The 13,794-nt window shown below is 38.1% G+C and overlaps 1 protein-coding gene and 1 pseudogene across 8 annotated transcripts in view; both read right to left on the bottom strand.

Annotated features, from left to right (window-relative positions):
• Nucleotides 1–12,754, bottom strand: part of LOC141492704 (V-type proton ATPase subunit G 1 pseudogene) — a 27,304-nt pseudogene extending 14,550 nt beyond the window's left edge.
• PRKAG2 (protein kinase AMP-activated non-catalytic subunit gamma 2) overlaps nt 1–13,794 on the bottom strand; it is a 443,517-nt gene that overhangs the window by 183,554 nt on the left and 246,169 nt on the right. Inside the window, exon 1 of one of the 8 annotated variants that reach the window (XM_074193318.1) lies at nt 12,665–13,794. The exons of 6 other annotated variants lie outside the window; for them this stretch is intronic. In XM_074193318.1, coding sequence (XP_074049419.1) covers nt 12,665–12,758 — 94 coding nt within the window. In that variant the 5' untranslated portion in view covers nt 12,759–13,794. The remainder of the gene's footprint in view (nt 1–12,664) is intronic. One more of the 8 variants, XM_074193319.1, reaches the window with a different exon arrangement.

The following is a 13,794-nucleotide window of genomic DNA, read 5'->3' as shown; positions in this document are numbered from 1 at the left end:
AGAAAGCCTCAGCAAGGGTCAAATCACCACCATCACCATCATGATAATAGTAATTTACATTTTATAGTATTTTATGGCAAATCTAAGAGATTTGGAGTATATATATTTATATATTTATATCTATCTATCTATATTACAGGTGAAGAAATAAAGCTACAAGGGAGTTTCAATGACTTGGTAAGATCACATAGCTATTCACATATGGGAGTTGGGACACAAACTGAAGCCTTCCAACTTCAAATCCAGTACCCCTTCTTATCATCATAGCAGGTCAAATTATGACCACGGGTCTAGAACTAGGGAAGGAGGTTCAGATGAAAGGGGCTCATGACAAAGAGACCTTGAAAGTGAGGAACGTTTTACCTTAGATAAACTTTATGCTTTTTTTTTTTGTTAAGGCAGGAGCCAATCCTAGGAAATGTGTGGTTGACCTAAGATGAACCAAGATGAGAACAGATTAAGTCTAATTGGATTAAGAATTCTTTGTCTTTTTTGTGCCCTAGATTCCTTTGTCAGTCTGGTGAAGAATATGGACCTCTTTTCAGAATAATGGTTTTAGATGCATAAAGTAAAACATAAGGGATAAGAAAGGAAATCAATTAAAATGAAATTGAAATTTGTTCCCAAAAGACTTTAAAAACCAAAACAAATAAGTTCTTGGACCTTCAGGTAAAGAACTCCTTACATTAGAGTGGTTTGGTTGGACTGAGGAGACGTTCAGAGATACAGTTTCTGATCTATAGATTATGAGCAGATCAAATGATCTTGACCTTCAAACTGGTTGATCATAAATCTTAAAGAGAAACTTGCAAAATTAGAATTACATGATGTTCTCCTGCCTGATCCTACTCTCACTCCAATAGCCTGTAGTTTGAGGGAAGCCTTCTCCTTCCTTCACTGAGTCCTCAACCTTTAAAGCATCTGCTTAGGCTGTAGTTATCCCTTAGTTCCAGAAAGACTAGAACCTCTTGTACAAGGGCTTACTGAGCCCTTTCTAGGACTGCTCGTCCACCTTTGGTGTCCACCTTTCCCACTCCTACAGGTGGCTCCAAAAAGCCATGGCATATGGAGTAGTCATGCCCCCTGTAAACCACCTGGTCAGATTGAGTATAACTGACAGGCCTCAAATCTGTCAATGAGTTTGGGGGATGTCTACCCCAAGCATGTGAAGACTTCTTCAGTGGAATGGGTAGTTGAGAACAATTTATTCCAGCCTTCATGAAATGGCTTAAGATGCATTAAAGATGTAAGGTCCCCAGTAGTTTTGACTTTTGTTCTTCCACTAATCTCCAATGCCTCAGGAAGAAAGTGAGGTTGCCACTCTGCACAACCAGACTCACAAGTCAAGATACCACCCATGGATGATGTCACTGGTCCTCTTTAAAAATCAAAGACAAAGAACAATATCACAATGTGCTAGAACAATATGCAGAAAAATGCAAGCATACAACAATCGGACCACGTCTGGGGTGATTAAATGAAAAGACAAGAATGTATGGGGGAATGTTTAAATCTCTAGATTCGTTATTTCTTTTGCTTTGTTCATTTTCTGAGCTAGAGGTAGAAAGAAGCTCAGAATGCCCTCTAGTTCAACTCCCTCATTTTAGAGAGAATATTGAGGTCCAGAGAGTTAAGTGACTTGCCCAAGATCCCATAGGTACTAAGTGTGTGGGGTAGGCTACCTGACTCTAGAGCTAGTCCTTTTTTCTTTGTACCTCACTGTCTCAGGCTAGCATGCTAAGTCTTTTATTAAAGGTTTATGTTAATTTATCCTAAGGAGGATATAAAGTTAATTTGATATACTTAGGGGCATTATGGAAGCAGGGACAAGGGAAGAGGAATTCAGGGAATGGGAGGAACCTGGGCCTGGGTCACCAAAGGGGAAAGCATATGTTCCAATCCTATGAGATGTGGTGCTCAGTGTCTGCTGTTCCATGTAACAGTTTAGACAGATAACATAGTGACTTTACTATGTAAGAGTTCTAACAGTAGAAAGCTCTTTTTATTATGAGCCAGAATATATCCTCCCTTGGGCTTTGATCCATCGGCCTTAGTTCTATCTTTAGTTTCTAGATAGGGTATATCTTTTTCTTCCGCAATAAATTTCTTTGCTTTTTAGATTATTTTTCTCTAGACAAAAGTACAACTAGGATAACCAATCATTTGTGTACCTGATTTCTCTCTCTCTCTCTCTCTCTCTCTCTCTCACCCTCACCTGGGAGGGGAACCTTTTTTCTGCAAAGGGTCATTTGGATATTTATAACATCACTCATGGGCTATATTTGGTTGAACATTTAATTAATTCACCCCTAAAGAGCTCCCAGATTTATTGAATTTTGATCCCCCTTGCGAATGCCTTGGCAATACCAAATCAATATGGCCCATGGGTCGAAGGTTCCCCGCCCCTGCTCTAGTACCTATATGCATATGCTTGTATATATCAAATATGTTTTGTATGAGATATAATATGTAAAATTATGGTATCATACCATTTATAATATAGTGATATTACATCTACTATATAATACACACACTACATAGAATAAATAGTTATATATAATACATATAATACACACATGTGTCTCACACACATACTCTCCATTTAAGTCCTATTTTGATCCTTTATCATGGCATGGAGGTAAGCAGGTTCTGCCAGATTCCTCCAAAGTCTGCATGTTGTTCCTTACACATGAGACTCCATCTCTGGCCTCTGACCTTGACCTGGACGTCTCCCATGCCTGAAATACTTCCTCCTCATCTGTCTCTTGAAATCCCTTCCATACTTGCCTGTTTCTCTTTGAATTAGTTAGTTGCTAGTAAGGTGTATAAATCAAAGGAGGGTATGTTTATCCTGGCATCTTTGCCATCCTTTGGGAACAGCAGATAAACTAGCCACAGTTAAAGAGAATCTACATATAGCTTTCATAATTTTTTCCCTATCATCATTAACATACAAAATCTTTCTACTCAGTTTAGCGTTTCTTCAATTGTTTCATTAAATATCCTTTCATCAAATTGCTTATTATTATCATAATAAACTGCTTTGTAAATAAACTGCTTTGTAAAATGGCTTCTAACCTCATCATTCAACTGAAATTGCAAAGTTTCCAATGACCTATTAATTGCTGCATCTGATGGTATTTTCTCTATCTTCATCTCCTTGATCTCTCTACAATGATCGATCTTTTCTTCCTAGAAATCTGTTTTTCATAAGTTTTCATCACACTGCTTTTCCTTGATTTTCCTTCTCCCTATCTGACCACTCTTCAGTCTCCTTTGCTGGTTCATCATCCAAATCATGTCTCCTAAATGCGAATGTGCTCCAGGTTTTGTTCTGGTCCCTCTTCTGTCTCTACACTATTTCGTTTGATGCTCTCATCAGCTCACATGGATTTAATTCTCATCTCTATGCAGATAACTCTCAGAGCAGTACGATTTTTCTCAGTTTTGCCTCTTGGAATCACTGGTTTCCTAAAAGACATAGCTTCTATATAAAGTCTTTTCTGTTTTCCCCCATTAAAAGTGCCACCCTGGCCTAAATTATGATATTTTATTTTTTAGAAATTTATTCTGTTTATCCTTATTTATATAGATTTTATCATTCCTCAATATTATGCAAGTTCCTTAATAGCAGAAACTATTTTTGTCTTTGTATATCCAGTACCTATTCCAGGAGCTAACATAGCAGGAGCTTAATAAATATGGAGCTTTTCTCAGAGCAACCCTTTGAGGTAAGTCCTTTTCTGTGGGATTTTCTTGCTTCATTTTCCCACCCTGAAAGGAAAGAAAAATACTGCTTATAATACCCTAGAGTGATAACAATAAATGGCTCCTGGTGATAGTTGACTTCATTTTCATGTCTACAAAAGCACAACTCTGTCAGCTGGGAAAATAATTTCCCATGATCTTTAACTTGATAACTCGGGAGGGATAATTAATGTTCCCCTCAGAGAAGTAACGTTTAGCGGCAGCGTACTATAGTGGAGTGGACTTGGGAGACCTCGGTTTGAATCTCAGCTCTGTTACATAGTAAAGATGTGACCCGAGGAAATCACTTCTTTCTTTTAGAGGTAGTCCAGTTTCATTACCTGTAAAATGGAAGTGGGAGGAGGGAAGGTAGAAGATTGGAATAGATGATTCTGAAGTTCTTCCAGTTGTACTATTTTGTTATTCTATCTTTTGGGAAGTCAAGATATAAGGAAACGAGTTCACTGGGATGTCATAGGCTACAGTTTTTTTAAACAAGGTCTTGAAGAAAGACCAAAACTCCTATCCTCCAGGGAGGTTATCACACTGATGCTCCCAGAGAAGCAGAGGTCAAAGAGGCAACGACAATATACATCTGCTTCTATCCAGGCAAATTTTATCCCTCCCTTTCAATGAAGGATGACCCAACTATTCTAACTCCATTGTATCATTTCCCTATTTCTCTCTTTCAGAGCAGGGTCCAACCTCTGTGTTCTTTCCATATCTTCATCCTTTCTCCCCCTCTCCCTCCATTTCTTCTTTGTATTTTTTCCTTCTTTCATCCTTCTTTCTCTTTCTTCCTTCTTTCCTTCCATCTCTTCCTTCCTTTTTTCTCTTCTTTCTTTCCTTCCTTTTTCCCCCCCTTTCTTCCTGCCTCCCTCCCTTTCTTCTCCTTCCTGTGCCTACCTTCAGCTCCAATAGCATCTTTTATGAGAGGGCTTTGCTGATTTCCCAAGCTGGTGGTGTTCTACCGCATTTTCATTTATATACTTGTAAGTATACATACATACATACATACATACACTATCTATCTATCTATCTATCTATCTATCTATCTATCTATCTATCTATCTACTTGTAAGCTTCCTTGCCTCCCCCCCCCCGAATGTAAACTTTGAAGGCAGTTGTCTCATCACCTACCCCAGTGTCTTGAAACACTTAAATTCTTGTTGAATTGAATTGAATTTCTTCTTTCCACTTCCCCTTTCCTCCTTCTAGAGGAATTTCAGCTTACTTAGTTTATTTCTTTCCCAGAGCAAGGAATATTTCCTCATTCCTCTGCTCTGGATGTATTCTGTGAAAAGCCCCCAAATATCTGTCAATAAGGAGGTAGGTGGCAGGGTAGGGCAGGATGGGTTGGGATACTGGTGCATGACTCTACTGTCTGGGTATTTGTGAAGTCTAAGGGTGTGTAACTGGGTGTCTGTATATAAGACCAACCACAGACTTTGGATAGGGGGGCAGAAAGAAGGCATGACAGGACTCATAGAAAAAGTGTGATTCTCACTACTTTAAGAAAAATGGATGGAAGACTAAAATGAAATTTCAAGGGGTGAAGATGGGGGTAGTGTGACCAGAGGTGTCCAATTTCCAGTCTTCAAAACTCCCTAGGTGTGGCACAAACTAGATTAAAAGGTAATGGGAAAACTGTATAACAAAATAAATAAAAAATACAATAAACCATAGATAATGTTCATTTGTGGTTTTTCTCAGTCAACATGGGGCCTAGAGAGATCCTTTTCTATTTGTATTTGATACCACTATTACGGACAACCAATTTAGCTAATACACTAGCTAACTGATATCAGAATGATATGGAAAGTTTCATTTCCTTTCTATTTCTCAATGAAAGATTTTAGGTCCCATTTTATAGACTGTCTTTGCTCTCATGTATTCTCTCATGAGAATATACCCTCTCTGCCCAAATTCATTTATCTAAATGAATTTTTTGGACATTTTGTGATATTGGCACAGTAGGAAAAAGTGATTCTTAAGACTCAGGAAGATGTGTTTAAATAGAAATTTTACTACCTGTGTAGTTAAGTCAGTGAGTTAAGTCACTAAATCTCTTAATACCTGTACGGTCAAATTCCTAGCTTTATCATGAAGCTCCAGTGAGATAATATGGAAAAAAAATCTTTGTAAACCCTAAAATGATTATATATATATATATATATATATATATATTTATGTAAAACATTACATTATTATTATTTTTATTATTTACCAATTTATTGGAAACCAATTTATAACTTCTATTTTTAATTGAATTGAAACTCCCTGAAATTAGAGGTCAAATTGAATACAGAGCTTCCTCAAAGTTCCAATAGTTTAAGCTATTCTTAAAATGAGTCTAAGGTTTTTGGGATGCCCTATAATTCTGTATTCTCTGTGTCATCCAGTCCAATCTCAATTCAACACACTTGTTGTTCTCAACAGCTCCAACTGCCTCTTAAAACCAGATCTTTGAGGCTCTTCAATGGCAATCTGAAAAGGAAGAGTGGTAAAACTCATTGCCTCCCTACTGGCCCTCACTAGGGATATTTTTGGCCAGGAATTCCAAAAAAGAGCAACTCTTTACAATCTCCAAGGAACAGGATTATTCTACTTGGGGAAACATTCTTCTTGAAGGCTCTCTGAACAGAGGGTATCTTTAAAAAGTCAGGATACCAGTCTCATAATGAATACCAGTCATTCAATCAAAAAGCCCGACCTGTTACTATGGGCAGCTAGGTGATGAGCAGTAAATACAACACCAGACTTGGGAGTCTGGAAGACTTGAGTACATATCCAGTCTCAGACACTAGCTACATAACTCTGGACAATTCACGTAGCCCCATGTGACTCAGTTTCCCCATCTGTAAAATGAACTGGAGAAGAAAATGTAAAACCATTCAAATCTCTACCAAAAAACCCCCAAAAGAATCATGAAAAGTTGGATACAACTGAAAACAACTGATCATCAACAACCTGTATAAGTTGCTCAGAGGATGGAGAATTGTAGGGAAAACCCTGGATTTGGTGGGGAATCCCTTTGGTAATTTGTACAACATTACTGTTTCCCAGGAGTAGAAACTCTGGGTAAAACGAATCTTACCAGACTGGCAGAGACCATTTTGATGACTTTTCCACAAGCAAAGAGGGCAAAAGAGAAAACTGATCCTATGCCATTTGATTTTCCTAGGTCATGATAATAATCTTCATATAACTAGGCCTTCCTAAATTCCTACCACCCAGTTTTGCAACACACTAATAACAATGTTCAGAAAATGGAAAGATAGATTTGTCATTTCAATTTTCAATCAACTAAAGGAAGAACAGAAAATTTATTTTGTTTAAACTCTTGCTAAAAATCTATTTACCATTATACTTTTCTTGATTATAAAATAAGTCTAGGGGAGAATGAACTAGAACACTCGCATCCTTTAGGACTTGACTGAATACATGGTATTGTTTATTATTTGTTTCATTTTTCACCTTGTTCTTTCCAACTAGAGTGAAAGCTCCTTGAGGGCAGGATCCATGTTTCCTACTCTTCTTTTTTGCAGAACTGGATAACTACACCAAACTCTCAAAAGCATTAAGGATGATAAATTTAGAGCTAGAAGGAAACAATATAGAGGATTAAATCACATTATCATAAACTGCAAGCTATACAATAATTCAGAGGCCATTAAAGCCAACCTCCTCATTTTACAGATGAGGAAACAGGTTGAGATAGGTGAAGTCACTTGCTCAGGTTTACAGAGCTGGTGGTATCTGGGGTAGAATTTGAATCTAGTTCTTCTTGGCTTTAAACTCAGCTCTCTTATCTAATATACCATCAAGATAGCTCCTATTTTCCCTCATTTTCAAAGAAAAAACTCATTGGTTAATTGAAAATTGAACTTTAAACTTCTAGACCTGAATCAAAGGTGACATAGTTCATTCCTGGCTTGTAATGGGGTATTAGAGAGAAACTGTGCAGGAGTGGGAAAGGGCAACTTGATAATTTCTAATGATGAAGAGTATTCAAAAGGGAGAAGGGGGAAGAAAGTGATTTTAATGACATTGTTTAAAGTACTGTACAGTATCTTGAAGCAACTAAGGACTAAAGTGCTGTAAAATACTGTAAAGTACAGTATCTTGCAGTGACTAAGGACTAAATTATTATTCTAAATATGAACTTCCATTTAATTTAAATTTAAAAAAATTAACTTAAAAAAGAATATTTCATATAAAATCATGAATCTTCATTTCATGCTTTTTTCCTTTTTTAAGTGTATAATAAATTCCATACACATTTCAAAATACAAACTCTGATTATTTAAGACTTGGTGCAGATGCTGTAGGAGCATGGACTGAATTTGTAGTGAGCCAAGGCATCCCCATGTGGTTTGTTACTAATTCCTATTATTAACTTGCTTCCTTGTGATTTGCCTATTTTATCCGAAAGGAGAAGGCTGAAAAAAAATTCTGGCTAATGAAAGGTTAGGTTAGTGGAAAGAGTTCTGGATTTGGAGTCAGAAGTTTTGGCTCTGAGTCCCAAACTCAGTCACTGAGGCATCTCACATCAACTTTTGGGGCTTTAGTTTCTATTTTACAGGACTGGTTGGACAAGATGATGTCTAAGGTCTCTCACAGCTATAAATCTATTCTCCTAAGAGTCTAAGTATCTCTAAGAATAAGGGCCTTGGGGAAAAGTACAAAGTGGAGAATTTTTGACTGGGAAAGCAGGTAGGAGGCCCTGGATATAAAGCCCTACCTCAAGAGGAGGGTCCAAGCATCTAAGCTAACAGAGGGAACTGAAAGGAGAGGTGGCAGGGCTCTTGATTGACTTCACTGTTCTATTGTATCTGTCACTTATTTTAAAAAAATTAATGATATTTTACATTTATATCTACCTAGAAAAATTCAAGTAGGTATCAGAGGAAGCAGATTAGGTTACCACCAAATAATTAATCAAATATTTATTGAATGCTTACTAAAAGCAAAATACTATGCAGTAAGCACTATAGGAAATACAAACAATAGTACAAGATGTCTTTAAGGGTTTAAGATCATGCATTGGTCTGTAGCAATATTACCCCTGATTAATTTTTCTTTTAAGTGCATAACAATTTTTATCACAGACTATTTAAGTTCTCTGTTGACATGAACAGAATCTTGGTTTACTTTTACCTAGCTAATGCCTAGAAAAAGGGGTTATAAATAAAAATCATTACCTGCCTGTCCAACTACTATTCCAAGGAAGGTATGCACCAGTGAGTTTAGATAGGTCTGCTTTGGGCTCATGTTTTGGACCTGAATCAAAGGTGATATAGTTCATTCCTGACTTGTAACAGGTTATTAGAGAGAAACTGTGCAGGAGTGGGAAAGGACAACTTGATAATTTCTAATGAGGAAGAATATTCAAAAGGTAGAAAGGGGGGGAGGGAAAGAAAGTGATTTTAATAATGTAAACAACATGCTTTAAACAAAAGCATTGTAAATTCCCAGAATATAATATCTCAACATTCAAATGTAAGAGGCTTCCAAAATCAACAATGTGGCGGTCATGTTATTTGGGGTTTTCCATACCATTTTTCCTCCATTAGCCTGAGGTCATATATTGTTTGTTTGGGTTTTCCCTACTTACTGAGGATTAGGAGAGAAGAGGGAAAAGTCTCCGTAGAAAATTTATATCATTCCTGATGAGGCCAAAACCAAGGATGAATAATAATGAACAGACAAACAGATTGCAGCTATAGTGGGCTGAGTCTAGTTCCCCTTGGGAAGGGACAAAGACAAGATATTCTTATTCTACTGGAGGCAGTTCTAAGGGGAAAGAAAGGCCAAATATAAAATTTTTCTGGGCAGGAATTTAACCATGGGAAGGACACGGACACTAACTAAGAGTATAGACCTAAGAGAACAGAGGGCTTGGGAAACAGTCATCTTTTTACCATGGAAACAGTGTCTAGAGGGGGAAAAAAGAAGACTACTTAGATGAAATGTAATCATAGATTAAGATCTAGAGACTGTTTAGTACCACCCCCATCCTTATTATTTTAGATGAGGAATCAGATGCACCCAGAGAAATAAAATGATGTGTCCAATATCACCTGGGTATTACTGATGCTGTTCATCCTTTATTTTTGAAGAGGACCAGTGACATCATGGGTGATGCTAATATCCTACCACAAGCTTTGGAGCTCCAGTTCTAGACCTTAACTCTATTAGAGGTAACTAAACCTGCAGTAGTAAGTTACTGAGCTTTTGATTTCCCCTGGTGACACCAGAGGAAGATTTCAGAAAGAGTTTTGATTTTCCTAACTCTAAGATCAGAGTTGATATTTGAATATGGATACTTCCAACACTAGGTAGGGATGTAAAAATGACTTTTAAATGGGGGTCTTTATAAGCAAGGAAATGACCTAATTTTAAACTTAAAGAGAGGAAAGACTTCTTGACAAATAGGCTTCCAGTTCTTGGTCTTCCTTAACTGAGCAATTCATCAGAGTTTATGGAAAGGTTGACTAAAAATAGTCTTGCCAAGTTTCTTGTTCTCTTGTGCCCCCCAAGTACAGAGCAAGTTTAAATTTGATATAGGGAAAACACATGTTCAATCATTCACTCAACAAACATGCACTTGTTGCAGAGAGCACTGTGCTAGGATCTGGTAAAATATTAAGATTAGAAAAGAAACATTCTCTGTCCTCATGGTATTTCCAATCTGGTATTCAACTTTTTCCATGAAGCCTCATATATTAGATCTCATATCATAACTCTATACAATAATATATAATTATATTGTAATATAATTAAATATAATTCTATCCAATACTGACTACTCTCTCTTGACTGCCCATAATATAATAATGATGATGATGATAATAATGATAATGATAATGATAATAATAATAATAATAATAATAATAATAATAATAATAATTCTCTAGACCTCAAGCTAGAAAGGACCTTCCTCTATAGGGAAGGAAACAAAAGATAGCACATTAGAGGAGTGATCTGAACCCAAGTCTTTGGATTCCCTTGTAGCCTTGCACTTGTATGGAAAATCAGCCCTCTGATATTCTTTGCAACTCTCAAGGCAGTTAGCTGGCTCAGTGAATGGAACACCAGCCCTGGAGGCAGGAGGACCTGAGTTCAAATCTGATCTAAGACACTAGATGTGTGACCTTGGGCAAGTCATTTAACCCTGATTGCCTCATATCCAGAGCCATCTCCAGTCTTCCTGATTCTTATCTGGTCACTTGACTCAGATGACCCTGGAGGAGAAAGTGAGGTGACTTAGCACAGCACCCCCTCACTCAAATCCAATTCACATGCTTGTCACAGCATCACCTCACTGTTGTCATGGTCTTTGAGAATGGAAGACAAAATATTAATCTATCAGAAAGTTAAGAGTGGATCCCCTCTAGTTCAACATTTCTCTGTCACATACTCTGCAACCAATTGAAATATGTCCCTCAAGAAGATACACAACATGGTATCAGCAATATTGGGAGATGATCAACTTTGATTGACATATCTTCTCAACCATATAATGATCCAAGACAATTCCAAAGACTCAGAGAAAAAAACCAATGGAGTCTGAATGCAGATGGAAGGTTATTTTCATTTTCTTTATTTTTTTCATAGTTTTTCCCTTTTGTTCTGTTTTCTTTTTTTCATAACATGACTAATATGGAAATAAGTTTTATATAATTGCACATATATAACCCATATCAAATTGATGACCATCTTAGAGAGAAGTAAGGGAGGAAAAGCAGGGGAAAAAAGAACAAGAAAATTTGGAACTCAAATTTTTATTAAAAAAGAAATGTTAAAAATGTATAGGCAATTGGGAAAAATTACTATTTAAAAGAAAAGAAAAAAGAAACCTGGCACCTTGGGGCCATGCTATCTTAATTGGTAAGTGAGCACAGACTCACATTACCCACAATATCTACCTTGCCTCAGACCACATGGTACATCATCTCCCACACAAATATCCATACTAGTCATCTTCTTGTCATGTGGCTGCCACTGAGAATGTGCCCGAATCAAATGAATATCCCACATATCTCTGGGCAGTGCGCTAATCAAATTCCCTATGAATTCACTCACCATTTTCCCAGTTCCCACTCCCCAATATGGATTGTCCTTCTTTATTAGATTGTAAGTTCCTTGAAGGCAAGGAATACATTTTTAAATTTGTATCTCTAAAGTTTAATACATGGTAAGCACTGAATAAATATGTTATATTCATTCATTCAATTTCCTCAGGCTCTGATTAAAAAAAATCAAAGCTACCTCCAAATCAAAGGGCTGTAAATATATATATTGTTAATTGATCAGAATTTAAGCCTCATTCTGCTTTGGTGGTTGGCTTCCTCCTCTCCCTCTTTTTTGCCCCCCCCCCCCCCACAATACTTTAAGATTCATTCTCTCAATTCGGTTTCTGAAAGATACTAAAATATGGATTATTTTTACCCAATTTCTCTCTCTCTCTCTCTCTCTCTCTCTCTCTCTCTCTCTCTCTCTCTCTCTCTCTCTCTCACACACACAAAACCTCTTCAAAAAATCCAGCTAAAACATATTAAATCCAGGTTATTAATTAAAAATCCCTCAAGCTGGCATTTTCTTCTAAAGGAATTTCAAAGGGAAAAAAATTAGAAATGTTTATTCATCAAGTCCTGTGACAGATTCTTCCTGGACTATGTGAGCAAGGGGAAATAAAGTCATCTTAGATATGGTTTCTGCTGACTTCTCTGGGTAGACCCTAATCATCACAGACACAAGGCCACCCCACCAAAGGTGGACCCCCTAATTAAAAGTCACTAAAGACTTCTTAGGAGTCCTAGAGCTTGTTTAGTGGTCTCTGATGCCCAGGCATCCACCTCAGCTGCTCACCACAGAGCATCAAGGACTGGGGGTAAATAGAACAATTTCCTACCGAAAAGGCCATGGGGTTCCGACTGGCGCCTCTCTGTACTCCGGGTCTGGTCCTTGCGTTTCTTGCTTCCCCTGAGGCTGCCAAAACGCTTCATGAGCTGCCCCGGAGCACTGGCAGCCTGAGATCATATCCAGGACTAGAAGAACGGCTGCAGAGCCTGGGGCTGCCCGGTGTCAGCCCCCCCGAGCACGTGGAGGTGCAGGGGGGAGGCAACAGATTTCTACCCCCTTGCTTCCAGCAAGTACCCCCCACTAAGTTTCCAATCAAGGGACAGCCTGTCAAATTCTGAAGAGTCCACAAGTCCAGAAAGAAAGGGACGGGAAACAAACTGAAGCCAGCTGCCAAGGTGTAGGCACCCAGGTCAAGTTTGCCTCTTACTGTACGGCCTGGAGGCTGCAGAGGACCAGGAGAGATTGAAATGCTCACTGGTTCTGCTCTCCTAGCACTGGCAGCAGTGGGCACAGTCGCCACTGCCCGAACAGCCAGTCTTGTCCTTAAGTAGGCAAAAGAGCTGCCAGCACGGGCCTCAAAGCCGAATCTCACCCAGTAGATTTGTTTATGTAGTGAAGGTCAGGAACCTAATGATAAGCAGTAGGATTTTTTTTTTAAAGGAGGGAATGGTAAAGTCTAAATAGGCAAAGGAAGCCCGAGCCCGCTTGTAGAAAACTATCATGTGCAGTTGGGCATGATGTCTCTTTAAAAAGCCTGTAAAAGGAAACCACCCTGTACAGACAATTCTTGGCACCAATTGGCCCGAGCACATTCCCATTATGAAATGACATCACAGAACTATTTTGATTCATGTGTTCTAGGTCCCCCCCCCGGGATGGAATAGGAAGGCTGCTTCTTGATGAAGAAAGAAATAACTAACTGGTTTCTGATCTGGAAACTGCTTGGGCAGTGAAGGAACTGAGGCAATTCCTATTAAGGGTTGCCCCATGAGGTGAACCGACATCTGCGGAAAATATATCATTTTCTAGTGCTCTGGACTTTAGGAAATCTTCCAAGCCTGCATATAATGTGTTTTGAGAAGACCAACTTCAAAAAAAAAAGAGTGTGTTTGCAAAAAATCCCTGAATACTTTTATCACTTGCCAAACTGACTTTAAACCTTCATCAGAATACTAATAT

Source organism: Macrotis lagotis, chromosome 7 (assembly GCF_037893015.1).
Source record: "Macrotis lagotis isolate mMagLag1 chromosome 7, bilby.v1.9.chrom.fasta, whole genome shotgun sequence".
NCBI classification, from domain to species: Eukaryota; Metazoa; Chordata; class Mammalia; order Peramelemorphia; family Peramelidae; genus Macrotis; species Macrotis lagotis.
The sequence above is the reverse complement of the archived record's forward strand: the minus strand, read 5'-3'. Positions and strand labels throughout refer to the sequence as shown.